Source organism: Lissotriton vulgaris, chromosome 9 (assembly GCF_964263255.1).
Source record: "Lissotriton vulgaris chromosome 9, aLisVul1.2, whole genome shotgun sequence".
NCBI classification, from domain to species: Eukaryota; Metazoa; Chordata; class Amphibia; order Caudata; family Salamandridae; genus Lissotriton; species Lissotriton vulgaris.
The window spans coordinates 151,678,700-151,700,133 of NC_141697.1; the positions used below are offsets into that span (position 1 = coordinate 151,678,700).

The following is a 21,434-nucleotide window of genomic DNA, read 5'->3' on the forward strand; positions in this document are numbered from 1 at the left end:
GAATGTAAGTGGTTTTTGATTTGTTGTGCAGATTGATTTTGTGTGCATCTTGGGCTATAAGTCTACCTCTCTGGCTCACATAACGTTATTCATGCATTCTGATTTACTGACTTTACAGAAACGACCTGTGAGGCGTTTTTTGCTTTATGTAAGTAATAGATAGGCTAAACAGGGTAGTGTTTGTTGGATGTAATGCCTCATGCTAATATTTGTATGCAGTGGAAGGGTCTACTTTCTTGGCACCTTGGTAATTAAGACATGGAGGCACAAGTCACGTGGTCTTGCCTATGGCATTTTCTTTGGGATTGTTTTTGGCACACATGTACCAGTGTGTTGTTTTAAGTGCACTTGGTGATGGTCTGTGGGTGCATGCCACACCTAGTAAAGTGTTTTGTCACTTTGTTCTTGTTTTTTGAGCTGCAAAATACCTCCGTGTACCCTAGGGTTTCACTGATATTGTTATGTTATTATGTTTATATTAGATACCTCTGTGCAACGTTTTCTGTCCTGAAGATGGTCCTTCGGATCTTTGCGACCAACATGGACCGAAACGTCAACGCATAAACACCTTTTAGACAACCAGACTGTAAAAATTCATTTGTAACAACACTGTATGAATTAGGTTGCACATATAGGATTGTGCATGTGGGTCTTTCATTGTGTCCACATTCCTTGGTAAAGGTGTTGTACGCCACCCCATGATTTATGATATTTACGTCGGTGGTTTAATGTTGCCAGTCTTTTTGATTTCGGAACACAAAGAAAAAATATAGAAAAGTATAGAAAAAATAAAAATATATTTTTGATACTACTCATTTTTGTTGTTGTTGAAACCCCTTGGTTACCTTCTTTAAGTAAGTGATCATAGTGATGACACTGTTGATTAATAATTGATACTGCGAATGATTCCTACCCGGACATTTGGCTTATATGATTTACATTACCCAGTCCTGGTGGGATTATTGGGTGGCTCTGTTCTAGTACTACTGTGAAGCGCAGACGCTGTCTGCAAGGGCCCTTTATGAAGTGGTTTGTCCTATTTGTTAGAATATATATGTCAGCTCTTTGATGTTGTATATGTTATATGTTTTGAATAGTGTGCCACAATTCTATATTTGTTGATTTGATTGTATATGTTGAAATATATAAATGTCTGAACTCGAAACCATCACTTATACTGATGATTACATCAAGACAATTGCAGGCGGACCTTCTCTCATAGGTCCCCAAACTAATGCTAGTAGTCTAAATTCCCCACAGAGCACTCTACGTAATAATTTGGAAAGACTCCATAAAAAATTGATTAGAACAGAATTGCATGCGAAATTCCTAAGAGACTGCCTCACCAATAATATCATTCCGATAGGTTTACAAGTGCGGAATATACCCTGTATTTTTATAGAGGACGAAGAATATAAGACCGGATTCAGCTTTGTTTCCAATAAGTGTTCCAGAAGTTGGATGGTGCTTAGTATAGAGACAGCGGCACGACTGATAGACAAAATCAAGGCAGAAATTGCAGATCTGGAAAAACAAATACGTGAAGATCCAGCAATCACTGACGCAAACGATTTCTTGAGTAAACTTGACGTGACCATAGCAGAGTTCCAACGTACTAACATTCTGAAAAAAACTGAAAAGTTACAGAGAGATCTAAGGAACTATAATCGTGAACGCACCTATCCTTACCTGAAAAAAGATTTTTTCCAACAAACAGGGAATCAGGATAATCCTGCACCAAAACACACAACTTTTTCTGATTCTGGGTCTTCAAGTTCTGACGATAATCATAATAGAGCAGCCTCTTCATATAGGTCTAATAGAGGAACAAACTCTACACCTTTTTTAGGCAGAGGCCAAACGCCACACAGAGGACGAGCTCGGAATCCGAGACGAGGCTGGTTCAGGAACCAATACACCCCGGGATTCAGGCAAACCCGCAACAACTATTACGAATGGTAACCACACAGTCCACTGATAATACGGGTGTGCTCACCACCAACCACCCGAATATGGAAGTTGTACCGATTTTTAACTTGTCCTCATACCAGTTGAATTCCAGGGAGATAGAAGTTCTGAGTCATGGATTATCATTTGTCCCCACCAATAGGAATGATCTGTTCTCAATTTTAGTTGAGGCTCATCGGTTTTTTAGAACCCTAAGATTGAAACATTTTTTTCACAAAACCACTATTAGTACGCCTAGTAACATCAGTGGCCTGAAATGTCCGTCGACATTCTTTCCAGCCAACAACCTAATACCAAAGGAGATGATCACATTTGAAAATGTGGTACTCACTGAAATTGAACAATTGTTCCAAGACAGAAAGTATGTCAGATTTAATCTATCAAAGAACAACATGTCTATTATAAAAACCTTATCAGAGCAGGAAGACCTTGTAATTAAACCGGCTGATAAGGGGGGAGGAATCATCTTGCAGGACAAAGTTGTATATGATCAGGAGGCCCTTAGACAATTGAGCAATCAAGAGCATTATAAAAAACTTTCTAGTGACCCTACGGTTAGGATTCGTAAACTTATCCTCACATTGACCACCAAAGGCCTGGAAGGTTTATGGCTTAGCAAAAAGGAATTCGACTACCTGAATAAAGATGACTACAGTATCCCTGCGTTTTATACGCTACCAAAAATTCACAAGAATGATCAACAACCGCCGGGAAGACCAATTGTGGCGGGTTGCCAGTCTATTCTCCAACCCTTGGCAGAATACGTAGATCATTTTTTGAAACCATTTGTTACCACAACCAGGTCATTCACTCAAGACAGTAGAGATGTAATTGTAAAATTGGAGGGTGTCCATTTTAGCCCTAATCATAACATTCTGGCTACAATGGACATCGAAAGTCTCTACACTAATATCCACCAGGCTGAAGCTCTACAAGTAATCTATAACATCTTAGATACGCGCACCCGGCCTCACCAAGTTCCAACTTGGTTCATTACTGAATGTGCAAGACTCGCTTTGGAGGAAAATTATTTCCTCTTCAATAACGACTTCTTTGTCCAACTGAAGGGGGTGGCAATGGGAGCAGTTTTTGCTCCCACAGTAGCGAATGTGTTTGTAGCAGATTTTGAGGAAAGAGTTATCTACAATAACAACCCCTTTGCATCCAACTTGGTTCATTATCTAAGATACATCGATGATGTCTGTATAGTGTGGGAGGGAAGCATAGACAGGTTGAAAGAATTCCACACATGGCTAAATACACAGGACGTGAACCTACAATTCACCCTGGAGAGTAATTGTGAGGCGTTGAACTTCCTTGACCTGAATATCATACATGTTGGAGGGACACTTTCCGTGAGTTTATATACTAAGCCCACGGCACGTAATACCCTTTTGAGGTATAATAGTCACCACCCCCGAAACCTACGGGATAATCTCCCCTTTGGTCAATTTCTCCGAATTCGGAGGAATTGTACCAACAGGGAAGATTATTTCAGGGAAGCCAAAATCTTACAAGAAAAACTTGTGACCCGGTCATACCCATACCGGTTAGTCAAACATGCGATGAAACGGGCTTGGTATTATGACCGACAATCCCTTCTCCAAAAAAAGCCACTGCCTAATCCCAGTACCATATCAGACACAGTATCCACAACCTGTGTTCTGACTTTTGGTACTGAATCTACAGAAATTACAAAAATCATCAAACGCAACTGGCACCTGATCAATAAGGTTGAACCTCAACTAGCCCTCCCCAGATTTGCCTTCAAAAGAGGAAAGAATTTACGTGACCATTTGGTCAAAGCATACAGGGAACCTAAGGTCAATACCATAACTAGGCTATGGGGCCTGACACCCATTGTCGGGCATTTCCCGTGTGGTGGATGCACAGCTTGCGCGACCACACAAATAACGAAAACCTGTTGTATTAATGGGAGACAGTTGACGTTGAAACATCACTCCAACTGTATGTCCAAGAACGTGGTGTACTGCATCCAGTGTCCCTGTGGCCTGTATTATCTGGGAAAAACAACACAGGAGATACGGAAACGGATAACACAACATCAGTCCCGTATTAGATGCAAAATTCAAACGGCGCCTCTAGTTGAGCATTTTAATAACATGTCCCATGCTCCCACTGATTTGAAATGGTTTGTTATTGAGTGTGTAAGGGGTACAAGGAGACGTCCTAATGTGGATAAATTGCTTGCTCAAAGGGAGAACAAACTGATTTGGCTATGCGACACTGTAGAGAATGGGCTGAATACCCTTATCGAATGGCATTCTCTGGCTACCTTAATGTAGGTTGTTTCAAGCTCTGACTTTTACATACGGCTGTATGTAATACTGTATCAGTAACTTCATTAGAGTTCAGTACATCTTTGTATTTCAGTTTTCAGTTATCGTTAGTTTACTTTTCACCTTTTATTAAACGTTCCCCATTCTGTTAGCATTGAATGCATGAGCCTTATAGACCATTCTAAGATGGCCGCCAAGCTCACTGTTGTAATGACGTCATGGCGCACAAACGTTATTTGTGTTATTTGCGGAAGCTGACTGGCTCCGCGAGTGCAACCTGAGAGGACACACGGACTCCGTCGAGCCGGCGTCTCTCGCTAAAATAGTAAGTCTGACGCATGCTAAATAATAGTTTTGCAGTCCCCGAGGTGCCGACAGCCTCTGATTACATATTGGCTTTGCTTTGTCTTTCGGAATATACAGATTCCGCGAGCGCTACCAGCGCTGACACTCGGACTCCTTCGGAGCCGGCGACTTTTGGATAGTGAAGTAAGTGGAAGGCATGTTAGAATGTCGCTTCTTAATCAACTCCGGTGATTATATTTTCCTGATCACCGACTTGTCTGTCTTTCAGGGGTTCGGTTGGCCTGCTAGAATGTAAGTGGTTTTTGATTTGTTGTGCAGATTGATTTTGTGTGCATCTTGGGCTATAAGTCTACCTCTCTGGCTCACATAACGTTATTCATGCATTCTGATTTACTGACTTTACAGAAACGACCTGTGAGGCGTTTTTTGCTTTATGTAAGTAATAGATAGGCTAAACAGGGTAGTGTTTGTTGGATGTAATGCCTCATGCTAATATTTGTATGCAGTGGAAGGGTCTACTTTCTTGGCACCTTGGTAATTAAGACATGGAGGCACAAGTCACGTGGTCTTGCCTATGGCATTTTCTTTGGGATTGTTTTTGGCACACATGTACCAGTGTGTTGTTTTAAGTGCACTTGGTGATGGTCTGTGGGTGCATGCCACACCTAGTAAAGTGTTTTGTCACTTTGTTCTTGTTTTTTGAGCTGCAAAATACCTCCGTGTACCCTAGGGTTTCACTGATATTGTTATGTTATTATGTTTATATTAGATACCTCTGTGCAACGTTTTCTGTCCTGAAGATGGTCCTTCGGATCTTTGCGACCAACATGGACCGAAACGTCGACGCATAAACACCTTTTAGACAACCAGACTGTAAAAATTCATTTGTAACAACACTGTATGAATTAGGTTGCACATATAGGATTGTGCATGTGGGTCTTTCATTGTGTCCACATTCCTTGGTAAAGGTGTTGTACGCCACCCCATGATTTATGATATTTACGTCGGTGGTTTAATGTTGCCAGTCTTTTTGATTTCGGAACACAAAGAAAAAATATATAAAAGTATAGAAAAAATAAAAATATATTTTTGATACTACTCATTTTTGTTGTTGTTGAAACCCCTTGGTTACCTTCTTTAAGTAAGTGATCATAGTGATGACACTGTTGATTAATAATTGATACTGCGAATGATTCCTACCCGGACATTTGGCTTATATGATTTACATTACCCAGTCCTGGTGGGATTATTGGGTGGCTCTGTTCTAGTACTACTGTGAAGCGCAGACGCTGTCTGCAAGGGCCCTTTATGAAGTGGTTTGTCCTATTTGTTAGAATATATATGTCAGCTCTTTGATGTTGTATATGTTATATGTTTTGAATAGTGTGCCACAATTCTATATTTGTTGATTTGATTGTATATGTTGAAATATATAAATGTCTGAACTCGAAACCATCACTTATACTGATGATTACATCAAGACAATTGCAGGCGGACCTTCTCTCTTAGGTCCCCAAACTAATGCTAGTAGTCTAAATTCCCCACAGAGCACTCTACGTAATAATTTGGAAAGACTCCATAAAAAATTGATTAGAACAGAATTGCATGCGAAATTCCTAAGAGACTGCCTCACCAATAATATCATTCCGATAGGTTTACAAGTGCGGAATATACCCTGTATTTTTATAGAGGACGAAGAATATAAGACCGGATTCAGCTTTGTTTCCAATAAGTGTTCCAGAAGTTGGATGGTGCTTAGTATAGAGACAGCGGCATGACTGATAGACAAAATCAAGGCAGAAATTGCAGATCTGGAAAAACAAATACGTGAAGATCCAGCAATCACTGACGCAAACGATTTCTTGAGTAAACTTGACGTGACCATAGCAGAGTTCCAACGTACTAACATTCTGAAAAAAACTGAAAAGTTACAGAAAGATCTAAGGAACTATAATCGTGAACGCACCTATCCTTACCTGAAAAAAGATTTTTTCCAACAAACAGGGAATCAGGATAATCCTGCACCAAAACACACAACTTTTTCTGATTCTGGGTCTTCAAGTTCTGACGATAATCATAATAGAGCAGCCTCTTCATATAGGTCTAATAGAGGAACAAACTCTACACCTTTTTTAGGCAGAGGCCAAACGCCACACAGAGGACGAGCTCGGAATCCGAGACGAGGCTGGTTCAGGAACCAATACACCCCGGGATTCAGGCAAACCCGCAACAACTATTACGAATGGTAACCACACAGTCCACTGATAATACGGGTGTGCTCACCACCAACCACCCGAATATGGAAGTTGTACCGATTTTTAACTTGTCCTCATACCAGTTGAATTCCAGGGAGATAGAAGTTCTGAGTCATGGATTATCATTTGTCCCCACCAATAGGAATGATCTGTTCTCAATTTTAGTTGAGGCTCATCGGTTTTTTAGAACCCTAAGATTGAAACATTTTTTTCACAAAACCACTATTAGTACGCCTAGTAACATCAGTGGCCTGAAATGTCCGTCGACATTCTTTCCAGCCAACAACTTAATACCAAAGGAGATGATCACATTTGAAAATGTGGTACTCACTGAAATTGAACAATTGTTCCAAGACAGAAAGTATGTCAGATTTAATCTATCAAAGAACGACATGTCTATTATAAAAACCTTATCAGAGCAGGAAGACCTTGTAATTAAACCGGCTGATAAGGGGGGAGGAATCATCTTGCAGGACAAAGTTGTATATGATCAGGAGGCCCTTAGACAATTGAGCAATCAAGAGCATTATAAAAAACTTTCTAGTGACCCTACGGTTAGGATTCGTAAACTTATCCTCACATTGACCACCAAAGGCCTGGAAGGTTTATGGCTTAGCAAAAAGGAATTCGACTACCTGAATAAAGATGACCACAGTATCCCTGCGTTTTATACGCTACCAAAAATTCACAAGAATGATCAACAACCGCCGGGAAGACCAATTGTGGCGGGTTGCCAGTCTATTCTCCAACCCTTGGCAGAATACGTAGATCATTTTTTGAAACCATTTGTTACCACAACCAGGTCATTCACTCAAGACAGTAGAGATGTAATTGTAAAATTGGAGGGTGTCCATTTTAGCCCTAATCATAACATTCTGGCTACAATGGACATCGAAAGTCTCTACACTAATATCCACCAGGCTGAAGCTCTACAAGTAATCTATAACATCTTAGATACGCGCACCCGGCCTCACCAAGTTCCAACTTGGTTCATTACTGAATGTGCAAGACTCGCTTTGGAGGAAAATTATTTCCTCTTCAATAACGACTTCTTTGTCCAACTGAAGGGGGTGGCAATGGGAGCAGTTTTTGCTCCCACAGTAGCGAATGTGTTTGTAGCAGATTTTGAGGAAAGAGTTATCTACAATAACAACCCCTTTGCATCCAACTTGGTTCATTATCTAAGATACATCGATGATGTCTGTATAGTGTGGGAGGGAAGCATAGACAGGTTGAAAGAATTCCACACATGGCTAAATACACAGGACGTGAACCTACAATTCACCCTGGAGAGTAATTGTGAGGCGTTGAACTTCCTTGACCTGAATATCATACATGTTGGAGGGACACTTTCCGTGAGTTTATATACTAAGCCCACGGCACGTAATACCCTTTTGAGGTATAATAGTCACCACCCCCGAAACCTACGGGATAATCTCCCCTTTGGTCAATTTCTCCGAATTCGGAGGAATTGTACCAACAGGGAAGATTATTTCAGGGAAGCCAAAATCTTACAAGAAAAACTTGTGACCCGGTCATACCCATACCGGTTAGTCAAACATGCGATGAAACGGGCTTGGTATTATGACCGACAATCCCTTCTCCAAAAAAAGCCACTGCCTAATCCCAGTACCATATCAGACACAGTATCCACAACCTGTGTTCTGACTTTTGGTACTGAATCTACAGAAATTACAAAAATCATCAAACGCAACTGGCACCTGATCAATAAGGTTGAACCTCAACTAGCCCTCCCCAGATTTGCCTTCAAAAGAGGAAAGAATTTACGTGACCATTTGGTCAAAGCATACAGGGAACCTAAGGTCAATACCATAACTAGGCTATGGGGCCTGACACCCATTGTCGGGCATTTCCCGTGTGGTGGATGCACAGCTTGCGCGACCACACAAATAACGAAAACCTGTTGTATTAATGGGAGACAGTTGACGTTGAAACATCACTCCAACTGTATGTCCAAGAACGTGGTGTACTGCATCCAGTGTCCCTGTGGCCTGTATTATCTGGGAAAAACAACACAGGAGATACGGAAACGGATAACACAACATCAGTCCCGTATTAGATGCAAAATTCAAACGGCGCCTCTAGTTGAGCATTTTAATAACATGTCCCATGCTCCCACTGATTTGAAATGGTTTGTTATTGAGTGTGTAAGGGGTACAAGGAGACGTCCTAATGTGGATAAATTGCTTGCTCAAAGGGAGAACAAACTGATTTGGCTATGCGACACTGTAGAGAATGGGCTGAATACCCTTATCGAATGGCATTCTCTGGCTACCTTAATGTAGGTTGTTTCAAGCTCTGACTTTTACATACGGCTGTATGTAATACTGTATCAGTAACTTCATTAGAGTTCAGTACATCTTTGTATTTCAGTTTTCAGTTATCGTTAGTTTACTTTTCACCTTTTATTAAACGTTCCCCATTCTGTTAGCATTGAATGCATGAGCCTTATAGACCATTCTAAGATGGCCGCCAAGCTCACTGTTGTAATGACGTCATGGCGCACAAACGTTATTTGTGTTATTTGCGGAAGCTGACTGGCTCCGCGAGTGCAACCTGAGAGGACACACGGACTCCGTCGAGCCGGCGTCTCTCGCTAAAATAGTAAGTCTGACGCATGCTAAATAATAGTTTTGCAGTCCCCGAGGTGCCGACAGCCTCTGATTACATATTGGCTTTGCTTTGTCTTTCGGAATATACAGATTCCGCGAGCGCTACCAGCGCTGACACTCGGACTCCTTCGGAGCCGGCGACTTTTGGATAGTGAAGTAAGTGGAAGGCATGTTAGAATGTCGCTTCTTAATCAACTCCGGTGATTATATTTTCCTGATCACCGACTTGTCTGTCTTTCAGGGGTTCGGTTGGCCTGCTAGAATGTAAGTGGTTTTTGATTTGTTGTGCAGATTGATTTTGTGTGCATCTTGGGCTATAAGTCTACCTCTCTGGCTCACATAACGTTATTCATGCATTCTGATTTACTGACTTTACAGAAACGACCTGTGAGGCGTTTTTTGCTTTATGTAAGTAATAGATAGGCTAAACAGGGTAGTGTTTGTTGGATGTAATGCCTCATGCTAATATTTGTATGCAGTGGAAGGGTCTACTTTCTTGGCACCTTGGTAATTAAGACATGGAGGCACAAGTCACGTGGTCTTGCCTATGGCATTTTCTTTGGGATTGTTTTTGGCACACATGTACCAGTGTGTTGTTTTAAGTGCACTTGGTGATGGTCTGTGGGTGCATGCCACACCTAGCAAAGTGTTTTGTCACTTTGTTCTTGTTTTTTGAGCTGCAAAATACCTCCGTGTACCCTAGGGTTTCACTGATATTGTTATGTTATTATGTTTATATTAGATACCTCTGTGCAACGTTTTCTGTCCTGAAGATGGTCCTTCGGATCTTTGCGACCAACATGGACCGAAACGTCGACGCATAAACACCTTTTAGACAACCAGACTGTAAAAATTCATTTGTAACAACACTGTATGAATTAGGTTGCACATATAGGATTGTGCATGTGGGTCTTTCATTGTGTCCACATTCCTTGGTAAAGGTGTTGTACGCCACCCCATAATTTATGATATTTACGTCGGTGGTTTAATGTTGCCAGTCTTTTTTGATTTCGGAACACAAAGAAAAAATATATAAAAGTATAGAAAAAATAAAAATATATTTTTGATACTACTCATTTTTGTTGTTGTTGAAACCCCTTGGTTACCTTCTTTAAGTAAGTGATCATAGTGATGACACTGTTGATTAATAATTGATACTGCGAATGATTCCTACCCGGACATTTGGCTTATATGATTTACATTACCCAGTCCTGGTGGGATTATTGGGTGGCTCTGTTCTAGTACTACTAATTAGGGGAGGAGCATCCAGCTTTGCTAGTAGTATCAGTGAGGGACCCCGGCGCCCACTCAGAGAACATGAGAACTCCCCTCTGAAGCGAAAGAGTAGGGACAGTGTGTGTGGGGGGGGGGGGAGGGGGGGGGGAGTCTCTCCTAAGAAGAGCATGGGGTCACTGTCACTCACTCATCGTTGTACTAAGGAAGCGCTGCACAGAAGCACGCGCTGGAGTGCAGTGGTCGTTTCCTCACACCCCTCTATCTGGTGTCTCTGATGCACAAGGGTTAGCTATAATAAGTACAGTAGTTGCACCGGGGGCTAGGGGGTGGGGAAAGGGGCGTGGGGAGGGGGGCGATTGTGCCCCAAGTAGAGCTGATGGAAGGGGACAATTTTCCTATAACTACTTATCGTGCAACGTAGGCTGCGTCTAGCGATAGCTCTGCTGTCTGGGGCCTGCGACGTTGGTGAAGCACAGCAAGTACATGGAAGTGCATCAGTGAGGAGGATGTGGGCATGCGTGCTCGTGTTTGCGATCAGATAGTTAGTTAATCGCAACACGTAAGGAAGTGTATCAGTGGGGAGGATGCACAATTTGGCACTGTAAAACAAACACGGGCCAGTGAGGTTTGAAAATCTATGTCTGTCCTTCTTGGCACAAGAGGGCAGAGGCAAAAACAGAACCTCGGATCTGCCATAGCGAAGTGGCTCCGTCTAATGTGAGACTCCAATAGACATTGCGTGCTAATAGAACAAAACCGCATGTGATACTCCAATAGACATTGCGTGCTAATAGAACAAAACCGCTTTGTACTCTGGATCTTGCAGTTTCCCAGGCACCCTCATAAGTATGGACTTAAAACCACAACACATATTAAACAAGCAGGGCAACATTTGCAGGGAACGGTGGAGGCAGGGCGGGGAATGTGACGTCAGGGAAACTGATACAGGAGGGAACTGAAAGTAAGGCCGGCCTGCGGCCGGCCATGAATAATTAGGGGTGGAGATGCCGGCAAACTGAAAGTGCAGCCGGCCTGCGGCCGGCCATGAATAATTAGGGGAGGAGAAGCCCTTTGATGTGCTGTGCTAGGCGGGAATGCGCGTGCTTGTTGCTCACGTGATTCACGTGAACTTCAAGAAAACCGCGGGGCTGAAAGCCCTTAGTTTGAAGTTGATTTTGCCGACATGAATTCTCGCTCCGCTCGATGCGCTTGCGCACATCGATAGGTCGCGAGACCTAAAAAAGCTATCTCGTCGTACTGCGCCCCCTTCCTTAGGAAAACTGGTACTACTCATTTTGAAGTTTATGAAAGAATTCAATACTTTCCTAATCTCAATGCATTTAATCACCCCTGACCTCAGACCCAGTGAGACCTGTGGATAATGTATACATTAGGAGCTTTGTGGAAACTGCAAATAAGATGTTTTGCTGATGTAGTTTTTCTTACATGAACACAGACAACTTTGTTACCAGTTTTGTTTGTAAACGCCGACCTACGTTTCCATAACTCCGAGTAAGTGGCACGCACTGACTGGATCTATATAAAGCACGCTGCTACATCCAGGTTTAGGATCCTACAAAATAAATGCCATAAAATAACTGAATACATAGAAGCACTAGCCGTAGTAGACTGAAACCATCTGCTCTCGGCTCCCTCTGCATGAGAGCAGCCATCTTGTGTCAGGAGAGTAACTGGTATCAAGAATCGAGCAATTCGCTAAAAAATGATTTAAGGCAAATCATAAAAAAATATTTCAAAGCAACTTTATTGATGCACGACTAGAAGCACAGATCAGCCAAGAGGCATTTGGAAAACATGTCTAAATGAAGCCCACTCCTGCCATCACCTCGAATGCTTTGCTACCACCTCGAATGCTTTGCTACCACAATCTAATATTTGACCAGGGATATTGATAGTTGATAAATATCTGGAATTATCTGTGCTTAGTGGTGTGTTTCAGATGTTTCATAGGCAATGTCAATCTATTAGGGGCATTTGATATTTTGTATCAATCTATTCAACATGTGTAATTTTAGCTTGAATCATACCATTTGATTTTGCAAGTGTTTCCAATGAAATCTCTGGCTTATTTTTATTAACTGTAGTTGTATTACAAGAGTTTACCATAATTGTGCTTCCTGCTAATCTTTTTACTTAATTGTAGTAGTTTTTTGGGTTCTTCTTTTGCGATCTATAGCACTGCAAGTTTTTAGTGGTGCATTAATCCTTTATTATTGTTTTCATACTTTGATATCCATGCAGCATTTGCTTTAAATCTTCTGAAGAGTTCGGACTTTTGGATATAGGCATATGCAAGCGAGGCACGAAGCACGATGCTAATTAAATCCTAGATTGAGAGCTTTGTACAGGAAGCCAGCACAAGCTCCTTCCTTGCCCATGGTCCCACGCCTGTGCTCAGGAGTCGCCAATCAGTTTCTTCACCTATCATCAAGATGTAAAGGAAGGTTTCTCATGACAACAACTTTTTTCAGATTTGCCTCTTTTTGCTTTCTCCAGGTCATGGACACTGGATGTTTTTGCTTCATTTTCCAGTTTCATTTCACTAAAAAATAAAGAAATTGTCTCCTTCGTCCCTGCATGCCTTTGAAATCCAGCATGTGGTCCAACAATTTTTGTTTTGGTTCGTTTTCCATTTCCAGTTGGCTAAAAAAAGCTACATCTCTCTTCTCTGTAAGCCGTTTAAAACCATCTTTAAGCATTATAGACAGTGCAGCAGTTTTGATGTGGCTCATCCTCACAAGGGAATTTTCCAGCAATCACTTGCTATCCTTTCTGTGCATTACGCTGTCCAGTCAACTAGGACAAAAATGATGTTGTCTAAAATTGGTCTAGTCCAGCCGGAAACATCAACTTTGTGACCAAGCTAGGCATGTTGCAGAGGAAAATCGGGACCTAGCAGAGTGCCTTTTATTTTCCACTCAGGCGGCACTCCCTGGAGCTGACACAATTGTAAGTACGTCTTGGGAAAGTGTCCAGTTGTTGACCTGTGGTGCTGTACACCCTGTTCAAACCTTGTATGGTACTGCAGAGTAGCACTTCTGCTGGGGTCACCAGTCAGTGAAAAGGTCAGAGCTCTTTGGGGTTGAACATGGATGCTGAGTCGATATACTATATGCTAGGTCTCTTCACCCAAGCAATTGAAGAGGACCTTCATAGCCCCATTCTGGCAGAGCTAGACTTAGCGACAATACAGTGGCATCACTTTTGCCTTTCTGCTCTTGATCGCTGCCTCAAGCCTTAACTTGATTCTTTGGCTTAATGTTTATGACCCATGTAGCTAATTCAAATAGCCTGGTAGACTCCTGAAATCGCTCCCTCACTGAACCAACCAGAGGTATTTCATCCTTAAAGACAGAGGAAGTAAGGACTCAGTATGTTGTACGTGTTGATAAATAGTAATAATAAATCCAGGATTTGTAAAGTGCAGCAAATTACCCATGAGGGTCTCAAGTCGCTGAATTATAGTCGCATGAAGATTACTAGATTTGCCTAGAATCACAGGATGTTGAGCCGACGACGAAACTCAAACCTGGTTCCTACCGTCTCTGAAGTCGCCAGCTCAGGCCATTATGCCACATCCTCTCCCTACTACACTCCCATACCGCATCAGTTCCTTCAGAAACATCATCGTTTTGAATTTGGCCAACTTTATCACATCAGATGCTTACCTGTCATGTTCTACATCACTATCAGGCACATGCATCAATGTAGGCTTTTGCGATTCCTTGATTGAGATTATTAAGGAATCGCAATTAAGGAATTGCAAAATCCTATGCATGTAGGAATCGCTATAAAATTAGCGATTCCCAAACATTCCTTAATTGCGAGTCACAAATTGCGAGTCGCAATTAAGGAATGCCTTCCCTTTCATTGGTACTCGCATATTGCGCATGTAATTTCAAGGGTGCAAGCGTGTCAAAAGGATACCCTGTTGCACCCCTGAAATTGCTCTGTGCACACATGTTGCGCACGCACATGCCCCAAGGGCATGTGTGTGTGTGTGTGTAACCTACAACTTTGAAAAATGCAATTAAGTGCATTTTTCAAAGTTTTTGCCAATTACCATCTAAGTCATGATGGTAATTTGCGCCCACTAGTAGCGAAATCGCTATTTTAAAGCGGTTCTTGCAATGCATTTAAGGAATCACAATTTGCGATTCCTTAAATGCAATCTCAATTTGAGAAATCACAATTCATTGCGAATCCTCAAATTGTGAGTTCCTTGAACCTTGATGCATCACAAATGCCCTTTTTGCGGGCGCAAATGGCTGATTTTTGCAAATCGCACAGTTTACGCTCGCAAAAATGGTTGATGCATGTGCCTGTATATCTATACTATTTCATGTCCTTGATACATGACACACGTATAGGTATAAGATGTATTTACCTCTTTATGACCTCAACACAACATCATTCAGCTGCTGTTAATCATACTGCATTATCCCTGCATATGCAAATTGTTTTGCTATGTATGCTGGCTATGCAGTTCATTGTGCAATTTTATACCCTTGTCTGGATTATGTGGGGTGAGTGACTACCTACCCCAAGGAAGAAACACAACCCTTGGCAAAGTCACTAAATTAACTTGAGCTCAATCCCCTGGTAGCTATGGCACTGAGCAAACTTAGGGCGTAATAGCACTAAAGTCAAAAAGAAAAACAATAAAATTCCCAAACTGAATTAGAAAACTATACTAAGATTTAATGAACAAAATGACAAAAATAAAATAAGGGGATCAAAAGATACACATTTTAAAAGTTTTTTTAATAGCGGTAGCACCAAAAAAGCACCAATGATAGTCAATGGTGGCAGTCAACCCGGAGTTAGGCGTAATGAGAGGCTGACCATGATGGAGGCCTGGTCAGATCCACCAAACATGTTCGTATTTGTCAAAGATTTAACCTTCTGACTTAGGTTGCAATCCACCACTGGAGTTCTCAGAGGAGGCACTTAGTGTCAGGCATGGGTCAACAGCAGGATCCAGTTCAGATCCAGTTAACATTGGTCAGTTTGGGAAAAGGCCTCTTGCAGCTTGTTGTTCCCGTGTTGCCACCTAGGAGGTCAGCCAGCTGACTCTTGGACTTTACTTCTTTGTCCTGTGTATTAGGGTCTCCAGTGCTTCTCTCCAATCACAGAGAGCAGCTGCAGCCCTCTTCTGATCTTCCACAGGTCCTGAAAGTGCTCCGAAGTGGGTGCCTGAAACTGCCACATTTATGCATGGAACAGGTATAGAGGGTGGGGGGACTCCTGAGCTTGTTCTAACTAATGGAGTAAAAGTTACCGGGCCAACCTACTAACTTTACCAGCAATTCTTGTTTGCCTTACTGCAAATGGACCCAAAATGCCATTTGTCAGGGCATTTTCAAAATGACAATAGCCTTTGGCCACACTCAACTTAGGCCCTGAGGGATGGGGTTGGAGAAGTGTACTCTGGTATTCCTACTGTCGTCCCACATTTAACACTAAAATCCAGTTTGACCCAGGCTCTATACCCAGAGCAAACCCAGATACTGAAATCTGGTAAGACCAAGCATGGTTCTTCTTCAAGCAGAAAGCTTAGCATCCTGTTCTTTCTCTTTCAAGTGTGCCCCAAGTTAACATGTGGCTCACCAGAGCTCTCTAGCAGGATTTGACACTGTATTGCCAAAAAGGATGCCCTCAGCCCCCCCCCCCCCCCCTGCATATTCTGTGGAGTTCAGAGGAGTCACCTCTGTTCCTTCAGCAGCCTATTGCTTGTTCTTGGGATGTATTTCATATTTTTCACATGTTTTCAAGGTGGAGAGCTAGCAGAGACTTATGTTTTAGCCCCCTGACAGTTCAGGCAGAGAGTAACTTTTAAAAAGCTAATTTTCCTTCACCGTTTAATTGGATTTTACCAACCATTAAAAAAAGTGGTTTAATTCTGTTTTATTAGCTGGTCCCTCCATTCTAGAGATACAATATTAGTATTTTAACCTGTGCTCCTATTTTCTACATAGGACAGCTAGGCCTGCCGGAGTGCATTTCGTTTTAGGGCCTTGTCACAAAAGGGAAATGGCAATATTAACGTTCTACATGTCCTATTTTTAAATATCAAGCAGTCTACTTTGTGGCTACAAGGCTTATTTAAGAGTAACTGATTCATATTTAAACAGGAGGTTTTTATCCGTCAAAGGGATTTTATTTAAGGGTCATAGTGCATGTTTACACTAAAACAACCAGGCTTCACAGGGTAGGCCTGAAGCCATGTTTGCACTGCCGCTATAGAGGATGGCACAATAAGTGTTGTAGTCCTCAAGTGGTATTTAACTGCCAGACCTTGGGTGCACTTTTAACACCATTTATTAGGAACTTGCAGACAAGTTAGATATTGACATTCAGCACTAAGCCAATGTAACTGTGGCTAAATGGGGCACAGGCACTTTTGCTGCTGGTTATCAAGTGTAAAGTGCACAACGTTCTAAAGTCAGCAAAAAAAAATGGTTCGGAAAAAGGTCACAACTTTGGGGTTACCATGCAGAAAAGGCAGGTTTACTACAGTTTTTATGCAGTAAATTCCCTTTTAAATCTCTGACTCTTTTGTACGAGATTCAGTGTTAGCAATTTCATTTTGTAATACCAACAAGTAAACTCTACTAATTCTAGTTGTATGAAAAATGGTTCAACCCTTACAAGTTCTGGCACTCTGCTCATCCGCATATTCCCTCTTGTCATCAAAACAGCTGCTTGTCTCCACTTGTGAAGGAGGGTGGGCGAACTGATGCCACACAGTCATTGTCAAATCCTTAAGTAACTTTCAATAGTTTCTGTAGTAGAAATCCTAGAAATGTCATGCTTGATGACCATAGCTGGTGAAGAGTATTCATGGAGTTTTTTTCTCGTGCAAACTTAAATTCCCCTTCACATCCCAGCCTTCTGTAAATGAAATTCTGCACTTACTATTTTAGTTTGTGTTGCTAACATATGTAACTTGTACTAATCATCATAGTGATTTAAAAGTGTATTTTCTTTGGCAGGGATGTTGCAGAGCTATTAAAGCTGGGAATCACCTTTGTGGAAAAACTGGAAGTGTACCTGCAGACTGTGCGCACGATTCCTGATATAGATGAGCATATGCGAAAGATGGTAAGCACTGACCTTAATGTAGCTGTTCTGTGTACGCAACATGGAAGATTTAAGGAATAAGCCAGAGCATCATTCTATTTCAAAGATTGTCAGGAGGAGAGCTGGAGAGAGGCTATCCTTGGGGCAACATAGCCACAAGCTCATAGGTTGACCTGGAGGTAGCTTTATAATAGGGTATGATGTCTCACAAATATCCAGACCTACTGACCATGCATGGTCTCAGTCAAGGCATATTAAGTTATACCTCTTTTTCACCACTAATTCACTAGAACAGCTGTATGAATCCACATATGAGACAACCGATTTACCGCAAAGGAGTCCAGCTTTTGAGAGACTGGCAAAGCTACCTGCCCATATTCCAAGGTACCACAGGCCTTCCAAGGATGGTGAGCAGCATCTGTTTATGCGCTTCATTGCTGATCATCTCAGATGACTAATAGCAACCTGCAGGAGTCCGGTTCACTTAGGACATTACCACCCAGCCAGATACTCCCACCCAGCTTACCCCTGCACCAGCCTCACTTTCTGATAATCAGCGGTACTATGGACATATGCATCCTTACGCTCTGCTGTCATTTCCCGCCCTGCATCTCCAGAGTCATGACCATTGTGAACTACCTCACAGATCGTTCATGCCTTTCCTCCCAACTAGAAGCCTCCGGTCTGCTAACAGAAACCTCTTGATCGCCTGTGTGACCATCTATAAGCGGTATGGTGGCCGAACTTTGCAAGTGCAGTTCAGAACTCCCTACTTTTATACCAGGCTTGAAAATGACTACGTCAAAATCAGGAATCACTTAGACTCACCTTTCATGGTATTTGATTAATTCATTCCTCATCAGTCTTTTTCATCAGCTGAGCTGAAAATCCAACATGATCAAATGCCTGAGACCAGTATGGACCACCTTAGGATCCCTCCAGCCCCTAATTGGGGATGACAAAGCAGCGACAACTGGGCCTCTACTGTGTGGGTTGAGGTTGTTTGCCTCTGATGTTCTGGGGTCCATCCTGCTATGGCTGTGCAAACTGGGCCAAGTACAATCCCTTGAGCACTTGACTTTGGTAGCAATGGTGAGTTGTCACAGGTTTTTTGGGCATCACGTGAAGGTGTTCGAGCTCACCACTCAAATACAAATCATTGTAATAACAGATTGTCCTAGCCAGTACTTTGCTTAAAAGAAGAAAAGTACTTTAGTGCACAATAGAAATATGTTGTATCCGAAAATAAATATACATGATGCATCTTGGTGTCCTGGTGTTGGAGTACAGTGGCGCCTCTCCCAGCTAGAGCCCCGCGTCCCCCACTCCCTTGTTGACCCAGATGAATTATCCCCTTTCAACAAGGAGTAGCAAGAATCTGTGGTGCAGTTTTACCCCGGGCACTCTTACAATATCGCACAGTCTATTTGTCTTTGTTATTGAGTCTCACCATGCGTGTATGAAAGTCTGTAGATCTGGTTGTTGTCTCAGCTGGCCACTTCTTCCTTACAACTCTGAAATGTACCTGCTTCTCAGGTTGAGCGTGAGACGACATCCCTTTTAGGGCCTCCTCATCAGTTACACCAGTTTATCAAAGCTCTGCTCAGGTTGTGCGTTTCTAGATCGATGTGGCTACTTGCAGACCCGTTCCTTAGTAGTTGTGAAGTGTTGAGTGGGCCTAACCAGGAGGGTCAGAGACCATGGCCCAGGTCACACCATAGCCTTTGGTCTGTAAGTAAGTAGTGTGGCTCACTGGTTAGAGGCGGCAGACCCGAGAGCAAAGAACGGCCCGGGACCAGGGTTCGATTCCCGGCGCGGCAGGTTTCTGGACCAGGGTCAGCGGACTCGATAATTCTCTCGCCTCGGTGCCCACTCTGATCAGCGATCACACTCGGCAACTCTGGGCATTAGCTTGCCTCATCTACACTAACGGCCCCACCAGACCGCCGGGGATGCCTGGTCTCACCCTGGAGATACCCATTAAGGGACCATCTCTCAGGGAAGCCAGGAAGGGTTTCGCAGCGGTCGAAGCGCCTTGGGACCCTACGGGTAAGTAGTGCGCTATATAAATGCCTATACATTTACATTTACATTTAACTTTGGATGCAGCAACTCAGGTCATGCTGCAGTTGCTTACCTAGGGTGTAGCAGCTCACGCCATGCTGCATATTAACGATTCTTCATTGGAATTGCAGAGGAGAGTGGTGCTCTTTCATCAGCACACAGACAGCTCTCCCTAATCCTTCCCTCTCCTTCACCCCCCTTCCCCAACCCCTCCTCCGCGCTAGGATCTGATTTGGCCCTTTGAAGCGCAGCTTTTCACTACTGGGCCAGTTGTCGTCCACTGTAGGGCAATAGATAAAAGGTCTGATCACAGCTATGGATTCTGAGAAGATGGTATGCTGCCACCACCACTCTGTGAGCTACACCCTTCAAAAGGGAGGTAATCCATTGTCTGCACAATGAGGGCACACTGGGTGCGCTCATCCGGGTCACAAGATAGATCCAGAATCTCACTCAGTTACTAGAGGGGTTATTGCCCTCTTTGATCAGGATCGCGCTACTGTTTATGCTGCTATACCTTATTTTTTAAAACAATTGCTGCTACGGTTTTATGTTCAGTGCTCCGGTGGTGGGGACAAGAACAATAGCAATAGCAATAGCAATAGCACTAGCTCACACAAGGGCTCTCGCAGTTTAGGCGCCGGGTCAGCGTTCTAGCGGCTGGACCTGACGCACAGCTGACTATATAAAATGCCAGGTGGCGTGACTGCGCAGCAGACGCTCGCAGCGGTCGTCCCAAAGGCAAGCCTGTCTGCGCCCAGGGGCCAGAACCCCTGTGTTTGTGCCCCCAGAAGGCTTTTCCTATTCCAGTTTGTTGTTAAAGCAGCCTAACAGAACCACAGGCCCCAACTGTGCTTACGCTATTTCCCTGGAGGAGCTTCAGGACAGATGCTCACACTGTGGTCTTAGAACCCCCCCCCCCCCCCCCCCCCTCATCCTCAGCGAGGACCTTTTATAAATTACTTTTACTCAATTGCAGATCCCTATCCGAACACACAACTGAGATCTCAATGCTGTTAAAAGATTCTGGCCCAGAGGATTTGTTTCGTACGGAGACCTGGCTTACTGCTAGCTCAGGGCCGGACATCGTCCAATCACTTCTCCCTGGATATTTAAGCCAGAGGAAAGATAGAACGACAGGGGTGGGCGGTGAGATCGCCATTATCTACAAAGACCATATGACCTGTCAACTTCTAGGAAGTCCGCTATCCGACTGCGAGAATGTCCCTTTTTTAATTGAATTCACCCCCTCACTGTCACTCTCAGGTATTCTGATCTACCCTCCACCTGGGTCAATGGGCCAATTTTGTAAATCTCAGTTCTAATCAGTTATTAATCTTGCTAGCTTCTCGGCTAATTTCACTCTTCTTGGAGATTTCAGTTTGCACTTTGATGATCCCTCGGCAGCTCTGGCGATTTAACTAGCACAAGATCTGATGGCTTGTCTATTACACCAGAAGGTCTCCCAAGCAACTCATATTAAAGGTCACCTTCTTGACCCAATTTTCTCTAGTTTGAGGGAAGTAAAAGGGAAAGCCCCATCTCCATACCATGGTCAGACCATTTTT

At 43.0% G+C, this 21,434-nt stretch overlaps 1 protein-coding gene across 1 annotated transcript in view; it reads left to right on the top strand.

Annotated features, from left to right (window-relative positions):
* Positions 1-21,434, top strand: part of HAUS2 (HAUS augmin like complex subunit 2) — a 93,738-nt gene that overhangs the window by 68,304 nt on the left and 4,000 nt on the right. The window contains exon 5 of the mRNA XM_086936588.1: positions 17,715-17,823. Coding sequence (XP_086792714.1) covers positions 17,715-17,823 — 109 coding nt within the window. The remainder of the gene's footprint in view (positions 1-17,714; positions 17,824-21,434) is intronic.